At 26.1% G+C, this 22,482-nt stretch overlaps 2 protein-coding genes across 2 annotated transcripts; both read right to left on the bottom strand.

The window, feature by feature from the left end:
- Positions 1-11,922: 11,922 nt before the first annotated feature.
- LOC113854209 (trifunctional UDP-glucose 4,6-dehydratase/UDP-4-keto-6-deoxy-D-glucose 3,5-epimerase/UDP-4-keto-L-rhamnose-reductase RHM1-like) lies at positions 11,923-14,032 on the bottom strand. Its single transcript, XM_027485098.1, has 2 exons — positions 12,518-14,032; positions 11,923-12,369 (listed from the first exon to the last, which is right to left on the bottom strand). The coding sequence occupies exons 1-2, from the start codon at positions 14,030-14,032 to the stop codon at positions 11,923-11,925; spliced, it is 1,962 nt and encodes a 653-aa protein (XP_027340899.1).
- Positions 14,033-20,677: 6,645 nt separating this feature from the next.
- LOC113856454 (protodermal factor 1) lies at positions 20,678-22,219 on the bottom strand. Its single transcript, XM_027488272.1, has 3 exons — positions 22,075-22,219; positions 21,568-21,874; positions 20,678-21,008 (listed from the first exon to the last, which is right to left on the bottom strand). Exons 1-3 carry the CDS (start codon positions 22,217-22,219, stop codon positions 20,678-20,680), a joined length of 783 nt encoding a protein of 260 aa, XP_027344073.1.
- Between the last annotated feature and the right edge of the window lie 263 nt (positions 22,220-22,482).

The raw sequence follows: 22,482 nt of genomic DNA, 5'->3' as shown, positions 1-22,482 counted from the left end.
GTCAGAGAGTGTTTACATAGAAAATGATTGTTTGCTTTATTACACTAATTAGTTAATTAAATTAATTAATAAATAATTTTTTTATTTATAGTATGATTAATTTATTAAACTTTTGACGTGTTAATATGTTTGTTCATTATTTCTTTTTATTAAATGGACATAAGTAAATCATAATATGTGTACCAAGTAAGATAATACTCGATTTTTTCTAAAAAAAAAGAATCGAGTACCCCTTCGATCAGGTCAAGCCGAATACCCTCTCAGCCAATATTAAAGTTAATTAACCCTATTAAAGATAACAACCAAGTCATTAATCCTCTATAATTAAAAGGTCAAAACTAGGCTGACTTAATAAACCCATTAGCCCATAGTATTGCTTATAAAAGGAAGGTAAGAAAATACAGGTAGATGTAAACTTTTCATTATTAAATAGTATTTATTGCTCAAAATTAAATCCTAACTTCAGCGTCAAAGTGCCTTTTGCAAGTACTCTCCCTACATCAGCGACAGTCAGAAGGACGTCACCGTTTCAAAACAGAGACTTGAAGACTATTATTTCTCTAACAAGAATAATATGTAGCTAATATTTTTAATTATTAACAACTAAAATAATAAAATAACAATTTTTATCATTGTATACTCAATTAAGTCAATGATATTATACAACTTAAATTTTATTTTAGGATAGTTATAAGAAAATAGGATTAATGAAAATCTATGTTTGTTTTATTTTTAAAATATTTTTACTTTATTTTTTAAAAACAGTTTTAGTTTAGACCACAAAAAGTATTTATAAAAGTTAAGTTTACCCTAACTAGGTAGAATCGTGCTAATCATAACATATGATTTATGGCTATTAATTTTAGACCTATATATAAATTTAGCCGACACATGGGCATGGAAATGGAATTTCCCTTTTCAGAGTAATGTTTCCATTGCCTCCAACACTTTTGCAAACACTTGTCTCTACTCTCTGCTCTGCCCCACCCATGATGCAATAATCTCATAACCTCTGCGTCACTCACTGCTCTATTCATTCAGGGGTTCAGTTCTTGTTTTTACTATATTTTATGAATTCTTACCACTATTAACAATAACATTCAATGATCAATATTACTTTTTTCAGGTTAATTAGAAATTTTATTAAGTTCAGAATTTTGAAATGTGAACTATAATTGATCATAGAAAAAATCATTATACGTGGTTGTCATAATTCTCTCATAATGAGAATGTTATATTAAGGGAATGGTGGAGGAAAACAATATCCACTAAAGACATGGTACTCTCACTACTTTAGTATTTAATTTGCATTGCAATAAATGGATAAGGATCAAAGTTCATAGGCTAGCTTGTAGTTCTAGCACTAGAGAATTTGCCACAGTGAAATGACCCCACTTTAATTTCAATAGAAATAGAGAATAGCATTATTATTATTTATGAATAGAGGATAAGGATTATTGTATTTTGGCAAAAGAATATACATTTGTATTTTCTTTTTATGAGTCTGCATCACATCACTTTCTGCGTACTTTCAACTTCACTACTTAAATTATTTTATAAGCTTTTTTTTTCTTTGCTTAATTTTCACTTAGATATATACAATTTTTTAATAAATTTTCATATTATAAGTCAATTAAAGAAATTAAAATTTATTTAAACATTTATTTTCACTTTCATCACATACAGTGACTAAAATTCGTGGGAAAGAAAAGTGTAAATAAGCTTCACTAAGAGCATTTTTTATTTTTTTTTCGATATTTTTTCTTTTTCGCGAAAAATTCGGCTCGGCCATAAGGATTTCACAAGTACACATCAAATGATAATTAATTGTTTTCTTTTTTGGTTTTATTTAATGAAAGAAAAAGGAATTTCAAATAATATTTAATTTTTAAAAGTAAAGTCTAAATAGTAATTATTAAATAGAAAATAAATATTAACTTCTTATATTCGTAATCTATCAAGGCCTATTTTTTTCAACTTGAAAAAGATAATTCTGTGATACAGCATTTTAATTGTTTTGAAAGTTGATATTTCTTATTTTTAATTAACAAAGGTATTAAAACAATTTATAATTTTTTTTCCAAAATATTATATAATTGTTATAATTTCTCTAGACACGTGTTTTTATAGTAATACTTACATTTGCAAGATGTACAATTGACGACCCTCTCATATTCAAAGTCTGATTTGAACATTTTTGAAGATTATATATATATATATATATATATGCGAAATCAAAGGCCACAATAATTTGTATTGATTTTTTTTTCTTGTATGCAGAAAAGAAAACATGCTTTTAATAAATTCTTTTACAAAATGACATGCATGAAGAATAAGTGAAATGTTTTGTAAAAATTAATGATTAATTAAAAGGTTTAATTATATTTTTGTTCTTTTAATTTAGATTGTAATTTAAATTCTTTAATTTTATTAATTAGTTTCCTTTTATTTTTAAATTAAGAAAAATTGGTTTCTTCTTGGATTTTTTCTAATAAAAATTTCTTTTTTTTTCTAAAATATCTATAGATTAAATCAAATAAATAATTTTAAACATTCTTTTGCTAAAAATTTATCAACAAAAAATTAAACTTCACTCAGAATATTTTTTGTTTTTACTTTTCAAACCTGAATTTACATGCTTCTTTTAAAATTATTAAAATCTATTAAAGTTTCATTAAATTTCTGACTTAAAAATTTTAAAATTAATTCATATCTTAAATCCATCTTAAATGTCAAATATGTAGCTAGAAAATGAGAATTTAAAAATTACATGGAGAAGAGAATCAATGAATGATATTAAGTATTTTAATTCAACATGATAACTACTTTTTAAGAACACAAATGGAATCGTTTTTCTTTATCTTGAATAATTTCTTATACCAACTTGCTTAAAAAAAAAAAAAACTGCCTGTAATTTCAGATATAGTGGAACGCAAGTTGCAGTAAACATTAAAAGATGGATACTATCAGATCTGAAAATAATTATTATTATATATATATATATATCTATATGCAGAACAAACGCTGTTTCTCAATTGACAACGTTATGATATGTCAAGTCTTTTCAAGATCCATAAATTGAAACTTAGTACATGTTTTTTTTGTGTATTGGTGTAATCAACTTTCTCTTTCGTGCCAAACGCTGTCAAGAGTTTCTTTCTCCTTTCCATTTGGATTATACTTTCAAATAAACAAAAACGATGAACTGTTTCAATTGCAAAAGCTACCATACGCCAATATACATTTATAGATATACATGAGAAGAAATATTGACATGTTACAATTTAGATTCTTCCATCATTTAATGAATTTCTATATTATGCCATAATAATAAATTTCATCATTAATTTAAATCTTTTAATCATTAATTTAAAAAATAGATATTTTATTACATTACTTTAATTTAACGTATACTATATTTTTAAAATATTAATATTAAATTTTAAATAACAAATTTATAAATATCTAAATTATGTAAAATTAATATACACGTATAATCAAAAATTTAATATAAAATGATTTAACAATTAAATTAAGTTAATCTTACATTTTATAAAATTTTATTAAACAGTGTAAATATTTAAATTTGACACCTACACACACATTATATATATATTTTTTATCATATAATCATTTTCAATATTTGATGGTTTCATATTTTGATTTTAATTATTTATAACAAATTTAGTGGTTAAAATTTGCAAGGTCATTAATTTTGAAATTAATATCATGATATAGAATTAACAATAGATTAAAATTAAATGTTGCTAAATGATGTCGATATATGATTCTAAGACAGGAAAGTGATAATTGGTGACATATAAATTTGAATGAGCAAAGCACATATATGATCGTATAAAATGGAATTTTGAGCTTGTTACTAAAAAGCATGGGTTTTAATTTACAAATTTTTGTTTGGCTTATAGGGATAAAGGGAGTTTTGAGTCAGTCGTGTGTTAGAATAGCAACATTCATGGGTGATTGCGGGTGCAAGAGTGTGGATTAACCTAAAGGGATATTAGAAGGACATGAGAATGTGAAACGTGGTGCTTGTTAAGCCAATTGCCCAATAATAATGCCCTATATTAGGGGATGCTTATATTATGCCAAATATCTCTCTGTCATGACATTTAATCGATTAAAGATAAACAACTGTTAGTGGGGTACCAAAAATGGTGATCGAAAATCAATTAGATTATATGGTCCAAACTTTGTGATTCCAAAGTAATTAACTGCAGGGATAAGATTTAGAAGCTTGCTAGCCAAAAAAGGTGGAGATTGGAGAATCATTAATGGTGCAATGTTTGGAATCTCTTGTATCAAAATACTGAAGAACGAATATCTTTCTAGATTGATTTTTTCAAAACCAAATTGATTCTGGGCTATTGAATTTTGGAAGATATTTTTTAATTATAGAAATTCTGCTTTATTTTTGTTTATACATTTTTGCATGAAAAATAATGAAAATAAGAAAAAACATGTTTTTATTATTTATTGTGTAAATATTTAAAAACAAAAAATAGAATAATAAAAATGAAGTGATATTTTTGTAATTAGTAATAAATCTTCAGTATAGTGGTAGATTGTGTACTGTGACAAAGAGAGAATGGTTTGGCTGTGGTTTGAAGGTAACTATACATCAATGAGTGAATTAATGAACCATAGATGGTGGTCGTGTGGTTCTACACAGTTTGTTCTTTTCTACATAAACACACACCTACCACCTATGTTTCTGCATCATAGTTCCCACCTTCAATGTATGCTGCTCAATCACAATCTTCATTTTTTATTAAATACATTTGGAGGAGAAAAATAGAGCAACTCCATTTCTAGTTACATTACATCAAGATAATAAAAATGAAAATAGTTATAAAATAAAAAATATAATTTATTAAATAGATTTGTCTAACACTGAATTCATTCACTCAAAATATAATATACTTGTACTCTTAGTTATGTGACTTTCTGTCTATGAAATTGTATCAACACAGATATAAGATGTATTACTTGAGAGACTGATAAGTTGTTACCTATCACTTAAACACTTATAAAAAAAATTTATAAATAATTTATTAATGAAATTTTTACATCAGCAATTTAATTTAAATAAATAATTGTGGAAATTGAATCTTATTCCTAAAACCTAAACATCTGATGTGCGGCGACTGAAAGCTAACAATAAATGGAACACATTTTTAATATATTTTTATTTTAACTATTTTTTAAAGATTGATGAAATATTTAAATGTAATTTAATATTTTTAAAAATATTTTAATTTTTTTATATTTTTTACTTGGTATACATTTTAATAAATTATAAAACAGTATATTTAAAAAATATTATTAACAATTCCCTTAAAAAATAAGTTCGGCTAACCCTTATGACATCATATCCAAATCACTGAAAGGGATCGTCTGACTCCGTAATTTTTATGTCTATTTTTTTTATAGAAAATTGTAATAGATGATTTATTTTTTAATAATATATATTATTTGTAGGTATTTAAAATTACGTTTAAATGTTAATATTAATAATTTTATTTTTTATAAAAGTCTACTTATTTAACGTTTAGATCCTGTTAATAGTATCATTAAAATATTAGTTAAGGCGTTCATAAACAAAAAAATTATTAAAATTTATATTACGGTGCATTAAAGATTATGAAGAAAATGTATTTTACATATTTTAACATTTTTTTTATAAATTTTTAATATGGTACTGATTAACATTTTTATTAATATTTAGGGTCTTATTATTTGTTACTTTTAAGGTATAGTTAATAATATTTGAAAACTATATTAAAAATATATCAATAAAAATAATGAATATACATTTAATATCATTTTTAAGGTATAGTTAAGAAAATACTTTTTAAATTATATAAAAAATATATCAATAAAAATAAAGAATACACATTTAATATCATTTTTAATCAAAACGAATTTTGTTTTAATTTTTTAATTTGTATACTTCGGACATCGGTTGGTATTAGGTATAATTTTTTAAGTAATTTTTATGTTATTCTTAATCAAAATTAGAAGTATTTGTAAAATATGAGCATTCCATATTATTTTATATTATACGAAAAGATTAATATAATAATATATTCTTTAACATAATTTTTATTATTAATTTAAATTTTATAATATCTAATACGTGTTTGAAAATAAAAAATATTTTTTAATTAAAAATTATAATATCTAATATTTTTCAAGTATTGGTTAACATATCTATTAAAAATTATTATATGTTATTTTTTAATTTTAAAAATAAAAATTAAAAAGATACAAATTATTTTTATAAATTGATTTTAAAAATAACATTCAACATATTTTAAAAAGATGGTAAAAAAGAAAAAATCACTAATTATTCCATCATCATCCACTTAGATTGGTTAAAAGAAGAAAAAAGTAGTAAGTTGAGGGCATAGTGGAATAGAAGGGGCAAGGTGGTGCTGCCGTCATTGCTTCCGATAGCCACCACATTATAATTTGCCATCCAAAGCCTTTCTTGCTGCAATAATGAGTTTGAACTTGCCACATTTTGGACATTATTGTAATTATTTGAAGATAATTTATTTTAACTTTTTTGTTTATTTAACACACGTACCACTCGTAAGATTGATTGATTATGCATGTTTAAACTTTTTACGAGATGCATCTTAGAACACAAATGCTTGTGCTTGTTCTATTAATATATTGATCGATCAATGCTTTTTTAGATTTTATGCATTATAAAAGAAGGCATTATAGAACACTTACATTGGCTATGTTTCACTCTTTTAAGGCTACTTGGGTTTGGATAAAGGCCCTTCAACACGTGCCTAAGTTCCCACATTTTTGGTCATATATAATATTACAAGAAATGCTAGAAAGAGTTTTTAACATATCTTTTAAAAATATTAATTTAAGAATAAAATTTATATATATATTATTAATCTACTGTTTACAAACACGAATTAAATATATACCCAATTAGCATCACAGCATGAAAAAGAAAAGAAGAAAACGTTTAATAGAGATCTATGAGAATTTCTACACCTTAAGAAACAAAATGATAAATATAAAGAATAATATAAAATAAATAAATAAAAATTGGCATCATGAAAAATATTTAAATTGATAAATTTGCAGGGCAAGAAAAAGCAGTGAGCAAGTTGGTATTGCTTGTGTCGCAAGACATTGACGTGGGGAAGCATAATTGCTTGGTTGGATGTGACACGTGAGCAAAGGACCCAAATTGCACGTGACTGGTCTTGTTTTTGGACCACAAAAAAATATAGTATATGGTTAACCACTTAGTGGGCCTGCTTCTGGCCCACTTAGAAGTTGCATTGCCCTTTCAAGCTTTCATGAAAATAATAACAGTCTCAACCAAATGCATGCTGCTTCATCCCTTCATCACCAACATACTCCAAAGATGTTCTTTACCCATCAAGATATATCACTAATGACCTTTTTATTAATATTTTTAATAATAAATATTTCATTAAGAATTACAAAAAAATTATTTTTAATTATATATTTATCAATTATATATTATTAGTATATGCTTTACTTTACTGTCAAATATGTAGTGGAAAAGTAGAAAAGACAAGAGAGTTGCTTTTAAGAGGGTGAGGGTTTTTAAATCTGAACAAGGTATTTTAAAGGAAAATAATGTGGACCCTTTAAAATAGGCCAAGAAAGAGAGAGATAGGAAAAAATAAAATATAATAAAATATAGGATCGATCATATGATGGAAACAAAAAAGAGAGAGAGAAAAAAATAAGAAAATAAAATTATACTTTTATACAATTATGAGAAAAAGGTCAAACGATGCAGACTATTGATTTTTATTCAATTGGGCAGTTCTTAACCAATTTTGAAACCATTTAATTCTTGGAATTGTTTGAATCGGTTAATTGACTAGTCTTCGATTAATTAACTTGACAGTCCAGTTTTTAAATTATGCTTTTTATTTAAATTTTAGTTTAAGGAATTAAAATTTATTTATTTCACTTTTTATTAATAAAAAACTGTTCTCAGAATCAGTTTCACAATTGGAACGATTACCATGGCAAAGAAAATTAAACTTCCATTTATAAAGTGAGCAACCATTACTTAGGTTAAAAATTCAGACAAGTAATATAGCAAGTATGACAATGATACTAGTACTAAAGGAGAAAAATGAAATAAATATAAATAATGAGATATAGTTAAGTGGAATAACTTGTAAGATTTATTTGGTAAACTTTTCAAAATTGCACAGCATTAGGGAGAAAAATTGTTTAAGTCGTATAAAATAACAGAAAATAATGCAACATGATATAATTACTTTACAATTATTAAATATTATTTATCATGGTGGGTGCAAACTGAAGCTTTCCATGACCAACAAAACAAAGAATTTAAAAAAGAAAAATAACCTATAAAATGAAAGAAAACTTGTGTTATGTATATGAACATAACGTGAAGAGGTGAATAAATGATTGATAGCTTGATGGGTAATTTTGCAGCATGCACATGCTTTGAGCTTTGTTTCCATGCTGCTTGTTGGTCTTTGGATTCTTCTTTTCTGGACAGAGGGGTACAAAGCACGTTCTTCTTGAGCTGTTTTTTAAATATTTTGTTTTGGGTCATAAAAGCTTGTTGGCAAACACAAACTATAGAGGATTTTAATTGGAGTGGCCAATGTATCATTGAGCACTTATAGCACTTTGTGATTGAATATGTACAAAACACAGTTTCATTGGAGTGCAATGATATGTGTATCACTGGGCATTTATAGCTTTTCATGATAGGGTATATATATTTATTTAAGATATGCGAAATCTTCCCTGGATTTTCATTTCCTATTTGTGTGCATTTGAATTGTTTTATTCTCATGTTTTTTGGTGATATTTGATTGAAATGTTTATCTTTTTAATTAATGTGGTGTGCTGGTTTTGGTTAATCTGAAGTTTCTAACACACAAATATAAATATGGGGCGAATAAAATTGTCCTTTTTAAAATATATGTGATCTCAATGCATCGCTGACTAAATTAATATGTCATTGACAATGAAGTTCCTTCAAAGCTAATAGGTTACTTCCTCAATTAACATTTTTTTTTGGGCACATTTGAGAAATTTTTTTTTTCCTCAATTGAACATTTATGTTACAGATAATTAGATTCAAATATTAATTTAAGGATAAAAAGTAAATTCAACTCATGATGTTTTGTAAATAATTTAAGCGTTCTTGAGCTATCAGTAAAAGATGTTAAATATTAAGAGCATTACAATAATAAAACTATGCATATTCACAACTAAAACACAACTTAGCAATCCCATGAATACTAAACACAGCAAAAAAATAAAAAACAAATCTACTTCCCAGCCAAAATATCTAACCACAAGAATATTTTTCTTCTTTTGGATTTGCACAAATTCTACCAGCAAGTCAACAAGAACTAGAAACATTAATTAAAGAATTGGCTTAAATCATCACTTCATCATTTATCAATAAAAAGTTGTTGCTATAGTTCACTGAGACAACAACAATGAATCAATAATATGACATGATGACACTTTAAAAGAGTAACTTTGATGAATTTGAATGAAAAAAAAAAGCATCACAAATAGTAGGAGGAAGATAAAGGAGAGGTATATAAGAAAAAAGGAGAGCTAGTCACGTGAAAAAGAAATTAAAAAGAAGAAAGATAAAAAAACTTTTACAAGAAAGAGAGAGAGAAACTTGTAGTAAAAAGAAAAATCTTTACACACAGAAAAAGGAATGTGCTTTTGTTTTCTTTTCTTTTTGGTCCATTATTGCCTTCATTTTGTGTGGAACTTGTAGTCATAGGGCCCCCAAAAACCTGCTAAGCCCATTACTGTGTAGAATATAAATTTTAAATCCACACTATTCGACCAAAAAAAACCTCCACACTAAATTTTTTTTCGTTTACTAAAATTTGTTAAAAATATAAAATTATATTGATCTCGCTCTTTTTATATTTAATTAACCTCATTCATGAATTTATTGTTTTAAATAAATTTCACTGAATAAAAGAGATATTTTAAAAAAGCTTTGTTGTAAAGAAATTGTTAGCACTAAAAATAACTACCTTCAGATAAAAAAAATACAATGGAAACTATACTCAAAAGAAAATGTCACAGCTTAAGAAATTTCTCCTCACTAATAGGAAAAAAACCCATAATGAAAAGAAAAATGTTTAATATAGAGGAAAAATGAAATAAAGGAAAAACATGGAAAAAAATCAATTATTCATTAATTTCTGAAAAAAAGAAGAATAAAGTCCGTTGTTAAAATTAAAAAAATTAATACATGATTTAAAATTAATAGAAAGAATACATCTTAATTCAAATAATTTATTTTTAATTTATTGTTCATTTTCTGAAGTGTTGTTTCTTTAATTTATTCTTATGAAATTTTATTACGAATAATTTGAATAAAAATAACGTTATTTCATAATGATTATATATACATGTATAAGGAAGAAATAAATTATATTAGCATAAGTTACATTCATTCTTACATTGTTTAATAACTTGATATTTTAAACACAAAATCAATTGTAAAATTAAAAAATTTAATTGTAGAAATCATAATATAGAATTTTAAATTAATTAAAAATAATTTAATACCTTATTTATATATATAAAAGTTTTAATATCAAGACTTTTTATATATATATATATATATATATATGGAAAAAATTTTGTTACACTAATATAAGTTTAAAAAATTTTACACCCAATTTAAACGGTCAGTAAAATAATAAATAATAACTTGTTAAATAAAAAGTTTAAATTTAGTGTAAGAATTTTTAGACAATAACATCTTGTCCTGTATATATATATATATATATAAAACCCATAAAAAATAAGAACCAAGTGAGATGATGTATGCATCTTTGGTCTAGAATGTAAAACTACTTTTATATATTAAGAGCATCTTCAGCGGAGTGTTTAACTACCTTTTCTAAATAAGTAATTGTTGCTTATCAGAATTATGCATTAAAGACTATTTATCGAGGTGAGCATAATAGGAACAATTGCTTAATTAAGCAACCATTGTTTAACAAAAACTCTGAGCTTCAGTAGTTATTTAAAGTTCAAATAAATGTTAAGGTATAAAACGTGCAATAATTGTGAGATTCATTTAATACAACACAGATGTTTTAAGTGGTTGTTTTGTGTGTTTCTCAAGTGACGTTGAAGAATTGATTTGTTTTTTTCCTTGAGAAAATAAGATCTCAACAGACAACAGAGGGGTTATACATTGGAAGTTGTGTAACTTCTGTTTAGGTGGAAATCAAAGAAGCCCCTAATCTTCACCTTCAATAGAAAAGTTGTTAAGATTTTTGAAAGTACTTCTTGGAGTTATTCTTCATTTTTTAATACCTTACACATTGAGTAGTTAATTTTCTTTAATTTAATTTAATTTTTTAATTAAAAAATCTAGTTAATTTATGACTATTTAATATGATAAAATATTTAGTATTAATAATAAAAATTATTTATAAGATTTATCAGTTTTTAAATAATAATACAATATACCTTTAATTTTTTATTGAAAAAATTATGTTATTATAATAATATCTACGTAGTGCAAAGACACTCAATGGTAAAGAATTAAAGATACAGGCACTTGATGAAGATCTATTCATGTATTTGTTCAGTCAAATGATTCATGTTACCAATTTACCATAGAGCCATGTGACTAACAAACTTTTAGACACTCGGTGCACGCAAGTCAGATTTATTTTAAAGAGCGATAAAGTGCTCTCTATAAGATACATTAGCTCATTGGAGTTGTGATATTGACAAACTAAATATTAAGATTGAAAAATCTAAGAGCAAAAAGCTATCAAAGTATCCCAAACCACAGTACCCAAAAAGGGAAAATAAATACATAGATCATCTGTATACATTTACTCAATAACCTAAGTTTTTCCTTTTTGGTTCAAAGACATGTTTAACCAATGAGTCCTTGATTGGCAACAGCTCAGGAAATTCCTCCTTCAATTTTGATGCATCAATTTCATTAGTGCTTGGAGAATGGAAATGAGCCTGTTGTTCAAGTGTAAAATTAACCCACATAAAACTAGGGTCAACATAATTCTTGTACATTTCAAGAATCTCATTGCATGTCACAATACCAGGATTTGTGAAGTTCCAAATGCCCCTACAATTCCTTTTAGCCATCTCAATTGAAATAGGTAGAAGCTCATCCAAAACAGTGATGCTGTTTGGAATGTTAGCCACTTTATCTGACCTTGTTATCTTAGTGATGAAGTTATGTGGGTTGCTGAGATCAGATGACACTGGCAATTGGATTCTCAAGGTGCACACATTTTCATATTCCTTTAGAAACTCTTCAACCTGAAATAACCATATTGTGATAAAAACAAAGTTAGTGGCCATGCAAAAAATGTGTAACAAAAACAAATCTCACTAGGTGAGGTGAATTTCGTGGATCATGCTATGCTAACAGATATAACACAATGCAAAATTTTGTTATGAACCCTACCTTGGCTTGTGTCTTAAAATAGAAAGAATCAGTGGAATTTGTTGTGACTTCAAAATTACCACCAAAGGCATAATTCATCATGGGGAGACCATGCTCTCTACAAACATCTGCCAACGTTAACACACTAACAATGGCATGTATGGTTTCTGGTTTATGAGCTTCAAACCATTTCACATTTAGTGCACCACTAACACTAGAGGCATTGAAAACATGAGTTGGTTTAATGGTCCTAATGTCAACCAAGATTTGTGATCTGTCACCCAAACCCCCTGTACCATACTCAAAGGGTATCCCTTGCTTCTCACAAATGTTTCCTAGAAGCCCTCCAATCCACCCTGCACCACCATATATCAAGAACTTCAAAGAAGGCTTGTATGGTGACACATTTTTGTTCCTCATAGTTGGCACCACCACTGTATTCTGATCAAGATTGGAAGAATTTTTGGTCACATCAGTGCCATCATAGTACTTCTCAATTCCTGGCATAGTGAGCATTCTTGGATGAGGAAGCAAAGCACCAGAAACATCGCCCCACCAATCCGGATTCTTAACATACCAATCCATGGTTTTTCTTAGACCCTCTTCCCAAGTAGTGTTTTCAAACCACCCCAAATTCTTCAGCTTCTCATCATCCAAGAAGTACCTTTGATCATTGAAAGGCCTATTCTCCACAAACTTTACATGTGTATCAGGATCCAAATTAAAAAGCCTACATATGTCCCTAGCCACATCAATCACTCTTCTTTCCTTCTTTGTCCCAATGTTATAAACATGTCCAACCTCACCCCTGTGGAGAATGATCTCAAAAGCCTCAGCAACATCTTCACAATAGAGATAACTCCTAACATTAGACCCATCACCGTGAATTGGAAGAGTCCTTCCCTTCATGGCTAAGAGCAAAAATTTTGGTATCAACTTTTCAGGAAACTGATTAGGCCCATAAACATTGTTCCCTCTGGTGGTTATAACAGGCAATCCATATGATCTACCATATGCCATTACAAGCATTTCAGCACCAGCTTTTGTGGCAGAATATGGATTGGTTGGTAATAGCTGAGAAGCCTCATGGTTTCCCACAACTGCATCCTCTTCTGTCTCACCATAAACCTCATCAGTGCTCACATGAATAAACCTCTTCACTTGACCACCAGAGACTTTGCAAGCTTCTAGAAGAACATGTGTGCCATAAATGTTGTTTTTAGTGAACTCAAAGCTGTTACCAAAAGAGTTATCAACATGAGTTTGTGCTGCAAAGTGCATTATGGTATCAATAGACTCAGTGAGAAGAATGTAGTTGACCAAGTCAGCACTTCCAATGTCTCCCTTGATGAACTTGAAATTTGGAGATGAACGTGAAGGAATAAGGTTCTTCAGATTTGAACAGTAATCAAGCTTGTCAAGAACAACAATTTTGTAATCGGGGTAGTTATGAACTATTCTGTTGCATACATGCGATGCAATGAAACCTGCTGCACCTGTGATAAGAATGTTCTTTGGCTTGTAGGTGCTAGCCATATCTGCATAACTTTTGTGTAAAGCAATGCAAAGTGAGATATATATCATAAGTTCTGCACAAACTGTTGAATCATGTCACATAAGAATTTGTCAGAAAACTATGAACTTTTAGAACAACTTTAACACTTCTATTGAACATTTATGTAATGTTGGAGAAGAATTTTGTTTTATTTTATCCCTAGTTTTGGATAACCATGAAAAACAAATAGTTTTTTCTTTTATCTTATATTGTGTTCTAATATGCCACTCAACAAAATAAGTACAAACCACTAATGCAGTATGAAATTTCATTTCAATGAAAACTTATCCTATCAAAGTTTGATGATAGAAAAAGCTCAAGTGCTGCATTGGCGCTTACTGCATATTTGTTTTAATAATCCTTTTAAGAAGAAATTACATACATATTAAAATGACTTTCCTTTTTTCAAGTATAGGTATTATTTTTATAATTGGACCTACTCAAGGGGCGTTTGAATTTTATTTTTTTATGAAACATATACAGACAAAGAAAATGGCTTATAACATTTTTATAAACTTTTGACAATTAATTTTAATAAACTTTACAAGAAAGCTTAGTAAAACATTTTTTTGTAAGATTTCAAGAAACTCCCATGTTAAATCTATTTATCCCAATTGCTATACAATAGTTTTCTTAATTACTATATAATTATCATAAATGATATATACCTTGAAATGGAAGAAATATATTCTAGAGAAACTGCCTAAAAGAAGAACTTGCAGGGTGCAGTACATTAAGCTAAGCTCTCACACCTCTCCATCAATAGAAAACTTGCTTCCAACAATAAAAATAGTAAAAACCATGAAGAACTAGATAACTATTATCAGCAGCACAGAAGCAGCTAGAGAAATATAATTAAGATTTACAAGTTTCTTCGTTTAATTTCTTAAAAAGCTTTACACTTTTAATTTATTAGAAAGGTTTAATTTAATTTAGTTTTTCAATAAATACTTTAGCTAGTATAATAACAACTAACAGGGGAAGCAGAGGCATAAACACAAACAATTAAAATATTCAAACATAGAAACACAATTGTAGCAATGAACTGAAAAATGAGAAATAACTTACAAGAACTCTTCCTCAGCCACAAGAGAAACAAAATATCAAACTTGAAGCAGAAATTGAACTTTAGTTTAAAAGTGAGTGTTATGAAATGAAGTTGTTGCATGGTGTATTTATACTTTCATAATAATAATAATTGATAAATATACTTCTCTTAATTCATCACTCTCATCAGTCTCATGGAACACGCGTTATTTTTTTATTAGTGTCATATCTTTCTTTCTTTTCTATTCATTTTTTTTATTGTGTACACGACAATCCTTGTCAAAAATCAACATACTGTGGCACGAGGATCGTGATTTTAAATAAGTTCACACGTGGCAGCTTTCCACTGTACTTAGTTTTTAGTAATTATTATTTATAATTTTTCTTAGGCTTGATTTATATTTTAATTATTTTTTATTATTGATGTCAAGTTTTTTATAAATATGTTTGTAGATGTAAAATTCCTTGTGTATTTTTATATTAACATTATACAATGTAAGTTGTAAACGATTAATGTGTTTAAGTTAAAATTATTTTTAACAATAATATTAATTATAATCGTTTGAAAATAATAATAATTTCTATAAATTATAATGGCCCATATAAATATTATTCCTTCCTTTTTTAATTTAAATTTAAATTAATTATCTTGAAATTTAAAATATTATTAAACAATAAAATTTGTTTACTATAAAAAAAATTGTTCAGCGTACAATGTGATTCTCTTAGTTAATAAATATTTATAAAATAAAAATTAAATGATTTATAAAAAAATTATAAATCTATATAAATTATTAATGCTTCATAATCTTTTAGTATCTACTAAAAACGAAACTGCATTCACTTAAATTTAAAATTTTATATATTAACGATACATATTATTATTTATACTAACAAAATTAATTATTAATATTATATATTATATTATTAATGTAGATTCATGGCGACTATATTAACACAGGCGGCAAGGATAATAATTGACCTTTGACATATGACTGTGTTGAAGTGAAATGGACTTTAATACGATATTAAAATATTTAGAATACTATTTTATTTTATTAATTCTCTGTATATTATTTAATTAATATTTAAAAAATTAAATATTGATTAATATTTTATGAGTTTATTAAAATAATAAATAAAATACCCGTTGGATAAAAAAATAAAACAAAAAAATTGGTTCAATAAATTTAAAACATTTTTGAAAAACATTTAAACGTTTTATAAAGATTAAAGAGCAGCGTTTCGATATTATGTTATATTTAATTTGTTAAAGTATATGTTAAATTTATAAAGATTATAGTTATTATGTTATCGAATAAGATAATAATTTATTTTAAAATTCATGCATGCCTTCGGTGGCCTATGAAATAAATAATTAACTTAAGCGTGTTACCCGTGGGCCGTGGCTATATATCTTTCTCAAGTCGACGTCAGAGACTACAAACATGTCATTTTTTAGTTCCCTTAGATAAATTTTTAGAAAAGTTTTGTAAAAAAATTAATATAAAAAATAAATAATTTTTTTATAAGTTAAAAATATTTTATTTTTGATATTTTAGAAAAATTAAATAAAAAATCTCTTAAAAATGAATATAAGTTATTTCTAATTATTAATTTATATATTAATTAATTTTTCTCTTAAAATATTTTTAAAATTTATCTAAACTGAATTTTTTTATAATTTTAATAATTAAATTTAATAGTACTTATATTTTTAAAGACCAAATCGAATGGTGTTTAAAAGTTTAAAAAATAAATTGTTAGATTTGTACAATATCGACACTAAAATGATTGATTTCTTAACTTTAAGTAATAAAATAATTAATTTTTAATAATTCTGAAGATTAAATTGATAATATATATAATATTAAAAATTAAAACAATTGATTTTGAGTAAAATTTTAATTTTTAATAATTTAAAAGACTAATTTTTCTATAAATTCATAATTTAAAAAACTAAAATGATGTATTACGTTGTCATCTATGCACCTTTTTTATATTTTAAAATAAATTATATTTTCTTAAATTATTAAATATTTATTTAGAATTTATTTGGTGGTTAAATGAAATAAGTTATCATATTATATAATATTAATTCAAATTATTATTGATAATAAAAATATTTTTTTACTAAGCATCAACATTTTATTAAAAATAAAATATGAATATAAGAAATACTCTATCTTATTACATCTCTAAAGAGAATTAATAATACATATTAAAGGATTGTTAATCCAATTCATATATATATTTAAGCTTCCTAAAAGTTTTGTCATAAGTCACTTCTAAAAATAATACTTAATAGAATCAAACATTTTACTAATATTTAGTACACTGTTGTCAAAGATAATATTATTTCTCTTAAATCAAATTATCTCTACTATTGTAAACCATAACATTAGAGCTCCCTTTTATTTCTTTTTTCTACATGAAATTTTATATATACTTAATAGGTAAGCATATACTGACATTAAATCATTCTAACATCGTATATCACAGTCTCATAAAAATATTGCAATGAAAAAAAAAAGATACAATACCTCTTTATTTTTTGTATCACAAAGCCTACAAGAGTATCCTCTTTAATATTTTATTAAAAAATAATTATAAAAATATAATTTTAATAGTTTTTAATAAAATATTTACATGAACATTATTTTAAAATTTTTTTTATGAAATATATCTATGTAAAAATTTTGATAATATTTTTACATATTTATAAAATATTATTAAATGTATTATAATTTATGAAAATAAAAATAGTTGGTTTTGTTATATATACATATATTCTATCAAAAAGTTAAATTAAAAATTAATTTAGAAAATTATAGTAATTTTAATTAAAGGATAATTATATCATTTAAAAATCATGTTTATTTTTATATTATTATTTTTAATGAGATTTTTTATAATGAATTAATCTCTGAATAGTTATTATTCATTAATTAATATGTTTCGGTAGACATTTTTACTTTTTCAACAGCTTTTATTATTAAAAATCGTTAACTTTAAACGTTATCTTTTTTAAAATATATTTATTTTCATATTAAATTTTTAATAGTTTTTATCATCAAGTCAAATTTATTTGGATTTATTAAATATTATTGGTTTACTTTTTTTATTTAATCAAGCATGCACAAAAAATTGTTTAATAAAAGAGTGTAAATCCGTTAATGTAGTCCATATTTATCGATAAGCTAAAAATGTGTTAATTATTTTTTTTTTTTCATATGAATCAGGATTTAGATAATAACTGATGTATTTTAGAACAAGCTCCATCTTATCTAGGTTATTTGTTAGGATTTAGATAATTGATTATCTAAGAGTTATTTTGTAATTATTTTATTTTATTTTATTTTTTATATTTTAAGTTCCCTTCAATAGCTACATATAAACAAGATGTGATATGATATGTTGAAAATTTTAAAATTTTTTAAAAAAATTTTATAGGCAAAAAATAAAAATAAAAATATTACTGATAGTACAAAAGTTATTTCAACCCAAAACATAAATAAAATAAAATAAAATAAAAGAATAACAGCAAAAATAAAAATAAAAAAAGACTACAACTAAATTAGATTAAAGAAAACAAACCGAACGATTAGAACATCAATCAATCAAATTAAATAAACACCCCTCAAAAGAATGAGATTCACCCCTCAAACGAACATCCCTTAACACTACTAGTTAGATAATTTTTTAATAAATTAAATAATATAAATATTGTAAATTTGTACTAAGAGATAGCTATATTAGTAAATAAAATTAATATATGCTATTTCTAGATTAAATGTTAATATATGGTGCCCTTAAGTTAACTTAGAGTTTTTTTTTAAATAAATTTGCAAATATGTAAAATTTAGAAAATGCTAACAAAATCTTCTAGGAAAAAATAAAAGTATTTTATTAAAAAATATAAAAATGCATCCACCTTCATAATTTTCAATAATTCTAATATTTTTTGATAAAAATTATTATTTACCTAATACCTTTAGAACATTCGCATATCATCATTAAAAATCATTACATATTACTTAAATGAAACTTCAATTCTAATTAAAAAATAGTATCAACAATATTTATGATACTGCATTTAAATTTTGTTCTTTCAAAACACACATTAGAAGATTTATAAATATAAATTTATTCAGTCCTAATTAGTAAAATTAAAATAAATATTAATCCATAATAATTTAAATATGAATTTAATCACACGCTTAATATAATATTCTTTATTTATGGGATATAAATGTCGTGGACCAAGCGACAGTCTTATACCCTTTATTAAATTTTCGGAGTTATTAAATTGGCTTCAACTGGACATCCCATGGCCAGTCTCTTCCTCCTTTTAGGAGTTCTGAAATTCTAAAATTTAGTAACAATAAATTTGATATTATATATAATGAATCTTATTTTATATATATATATACATTTTAATTTTTTGTTTAAATTAAGGAAACATTCCAATAAATATATATATATACAATATAATTTCCTTTTGTATAATGGGTATCTCTTTTTCTTTGTCTTCAAACAAGCTTATAGACAAATGCAAAAAAAAGAAAAGAAAAAAGAAAAGAAAAAGAACTGAATCATGTGTACTATACTATATTACTAGGAAACAAATACTAGGCTATACTACAAACACATCATGCAAGATTTGGGACATTGCTGGTGTGCAACTCACCAATCATTCCAATCATTTGAATGCAATTTGTGTAGTGAGTCCAATCTACACTTCTAGTCTGTGGCTACATCGCTATTACTCTGTTGGGAAAATTATATCACTTTGAAACTGCTTCATACACAGGGATTTATGCTTTGCTTAAATGATTTGAAAATATAAATAGTGATATATAATATTTTGTTATGTTAAAGAATAAATAAATAAATTTCTTATAAAAATTCTTCTTTAATTATCTCTTTAATTTTAATTTATTTTTGTTCTTTTCCTTCTATTTTTCTTATCAAAGAATCTAATTAGGATTGGGCTCCGTTATTTGAGTTTTTTAAAATAAATAAAAGAAATACCTTTCTAATTAAAAATTATGTTTACGAAAATTGTTTGCATTAGTTATAAATTAAAAACAATAACTAAAAAAGCTACTTTTTATTTAAATTTAGAATTTAATTAACCTCAAGTCTTAGATTTGAGTTTAAATAAATAAAAAAAAAGCCTTTATAGAAAAACACATATTTATTATATTATAACTATAAAAGTATAATAAATTTCTTTTTTCAATAAAATTGTATTATTAATAATAAATAATTATTCGTTCCCCTGATGATAACATTTTCTTTAAATTTAAACAAAAAGAACTTGTCTTAATCAATGAAGCTCTAGACTATGTATCGATTGCAAGTTTGCAACAATAAATGAACTTTATTCAAAACCAAAATCATAAAGTTTGCATTAAATTGCATGCGAAGAAACGTGATTTCCATCTCAAGACATATTAATTAGCACATATGTGAGCCTTAAATAACATAAACTAACAAGGATCTTAGAAATAAATGCTCTTAACACAATAAATTGACACACCAAACTAATTAAAACTAATTAATCTTCGATTTCATCATGGTCTAGGCTTCATTCTTCCTTCATTGGCCATCTTGAAGAGCTGGGCTTGTGCTGCTGCAGCCTTGTTAGAGTTTAGAGATGCCACAAAACTGTCCTTCACTTGGTTGGTTGTGTAAGGGAACTTGTTGTTCACCAATGAGTTGAGAAATGAAGCTGTTCCTTCTCTGTAGAGTGATCCTAACCCATCAGTTCTGGTGTTTGAGAGTGCTTGTGGCAAGCTGAGTCCAGGACTGAACCCTGGAACACTTGTGACACCAAATGCACTACCTAATGTTCCCCACCAACCAAGCAATCCCCATATGATTCCTGGATGAGACCTCCAGTAGCTGAAGATTAGAGCAAAAGCATCCATCACATTATGTAACACTTGCAATAATACATTATGTAGGAACTTACAATATGCTACATCAAAATGAAATAAGTGTTTCATACCCTTTAAGACTATATTCTATATTTTAATGAGACATGTAATGGAAAAAAGAAAAAGAAAAGAAAGAAATAATAAGAGATATAAAATAAACACAAAAAAAAGAGAGTGAAGAAATTAGAATTTGTATAAATATTCATTTCATATTATTTCCTTTGGCGTCTCTTGCTTACACCTTTATCCCACGGATGGAATGCAAAGTGACGTAGAAATGAAAAAAAAAAAGTTAGAGACTTTTTTTTAAGAGACATTTCATATAAAATATTCATTTGTTATCATATCGTTAAAAATGTCTCAAAATTTTCCACTACTACAGTCACGTATTGTGTGTAAGAACAAGAGATAGAAATATTCTCTCTTCTTCCTGGACACGTATATGTAGGAGTAGTGTAGAGGATTTGAAGGTGACAAAAAATCAATAGTTGATAACAATGTAGTGTGTTATGGAAGTAACTTACTTGCATGTGCCTGTGAAGGGAGATGGAGAAGGAACCAAAGGTGGTGAGGGGATAGAAGGGGTGCCAGGGTCAATAGGGGTGGTTGGTGGGCTCACAGTGACTGGAGTTGGTGGGTTGTTATAGTATCCACCTGAGGGAGGGTTTGATGGTGTTGAGGGTGTTGAGGGTGTTGGAGAAGGTTCATGATGTGGTGGTGATGATCCACAGTTTCCACCTGAAGGTGTTGAAGGGGATGGATAATAACCTCCACCACCATGTGATGGTGGAGAGCTTCCATGTCCATGAGATGGAGGACTCCTATGTGAGCCTACAATATAAGACAATGTATATTATCAAAATCTTCAACTTTCATGCTAAATAAAATTAACGTGTAATATTAAATCATGAAAAAAAAAAAAAACTTCATCCAAGATGTGAGTAGATAGTAATAGTATTTATGCTTTGTATAAATATTGGACTAATGCTGATATACTTTGGTTAGAGAATTACACAGAGAATCAGAGAAACCTGAGGGAGAATGAGGATCAGGTGTATAGTAGTTCTTCTGATCTTCAACAGTGGTGGATATTACAGGAATTACAAGGTTTTGGGAAAGCAATGCAACAAGCATTGCAAACATGGTAAGAGAGACATGGCTTCTTTTCCTCTCCATTGCTTCAAAGAGATGGAATAGAGAAAGAAGGGTTATTAGAGGATTTTGAAGTGCTTTGGAGTAAGGGGTAGAAGGGAATATAAAATGGTTCACAGAACTGAAGTAAATATTAGCAGGTGGGAAGAGTGTAAGGTTAGTTGATGTCTTGCAGGGTGCATTTACTCATAGTATTAATTCACTACTTCTTGTAATAATGCCTGAATTTTTCTAAAAAACTTTGTGCACATGACCAGAATTTCAGTTGAATATCTAACATTTCATCT

This window comes from Abrus precatorius, unplaced genomic scaffold (genome assembly GCF_003935025.1).
Source record: "Abrus precatorius isolate BTA unplaced genomic scaffold, Abrus_2018 Scaffold11, whole genome shotgun sequence".
NCBI lineage: Eukaryota > Viridiplantae > Streptophyta > Magnoliopsida > Fabales > Fabaceae > Abrus > Abrus precatorius.
The sequence above is the reverse complement of the archived record's forward strand: the minus strand, read 5'-3'. Positions and strand labels throughout refer to the sequence as shown.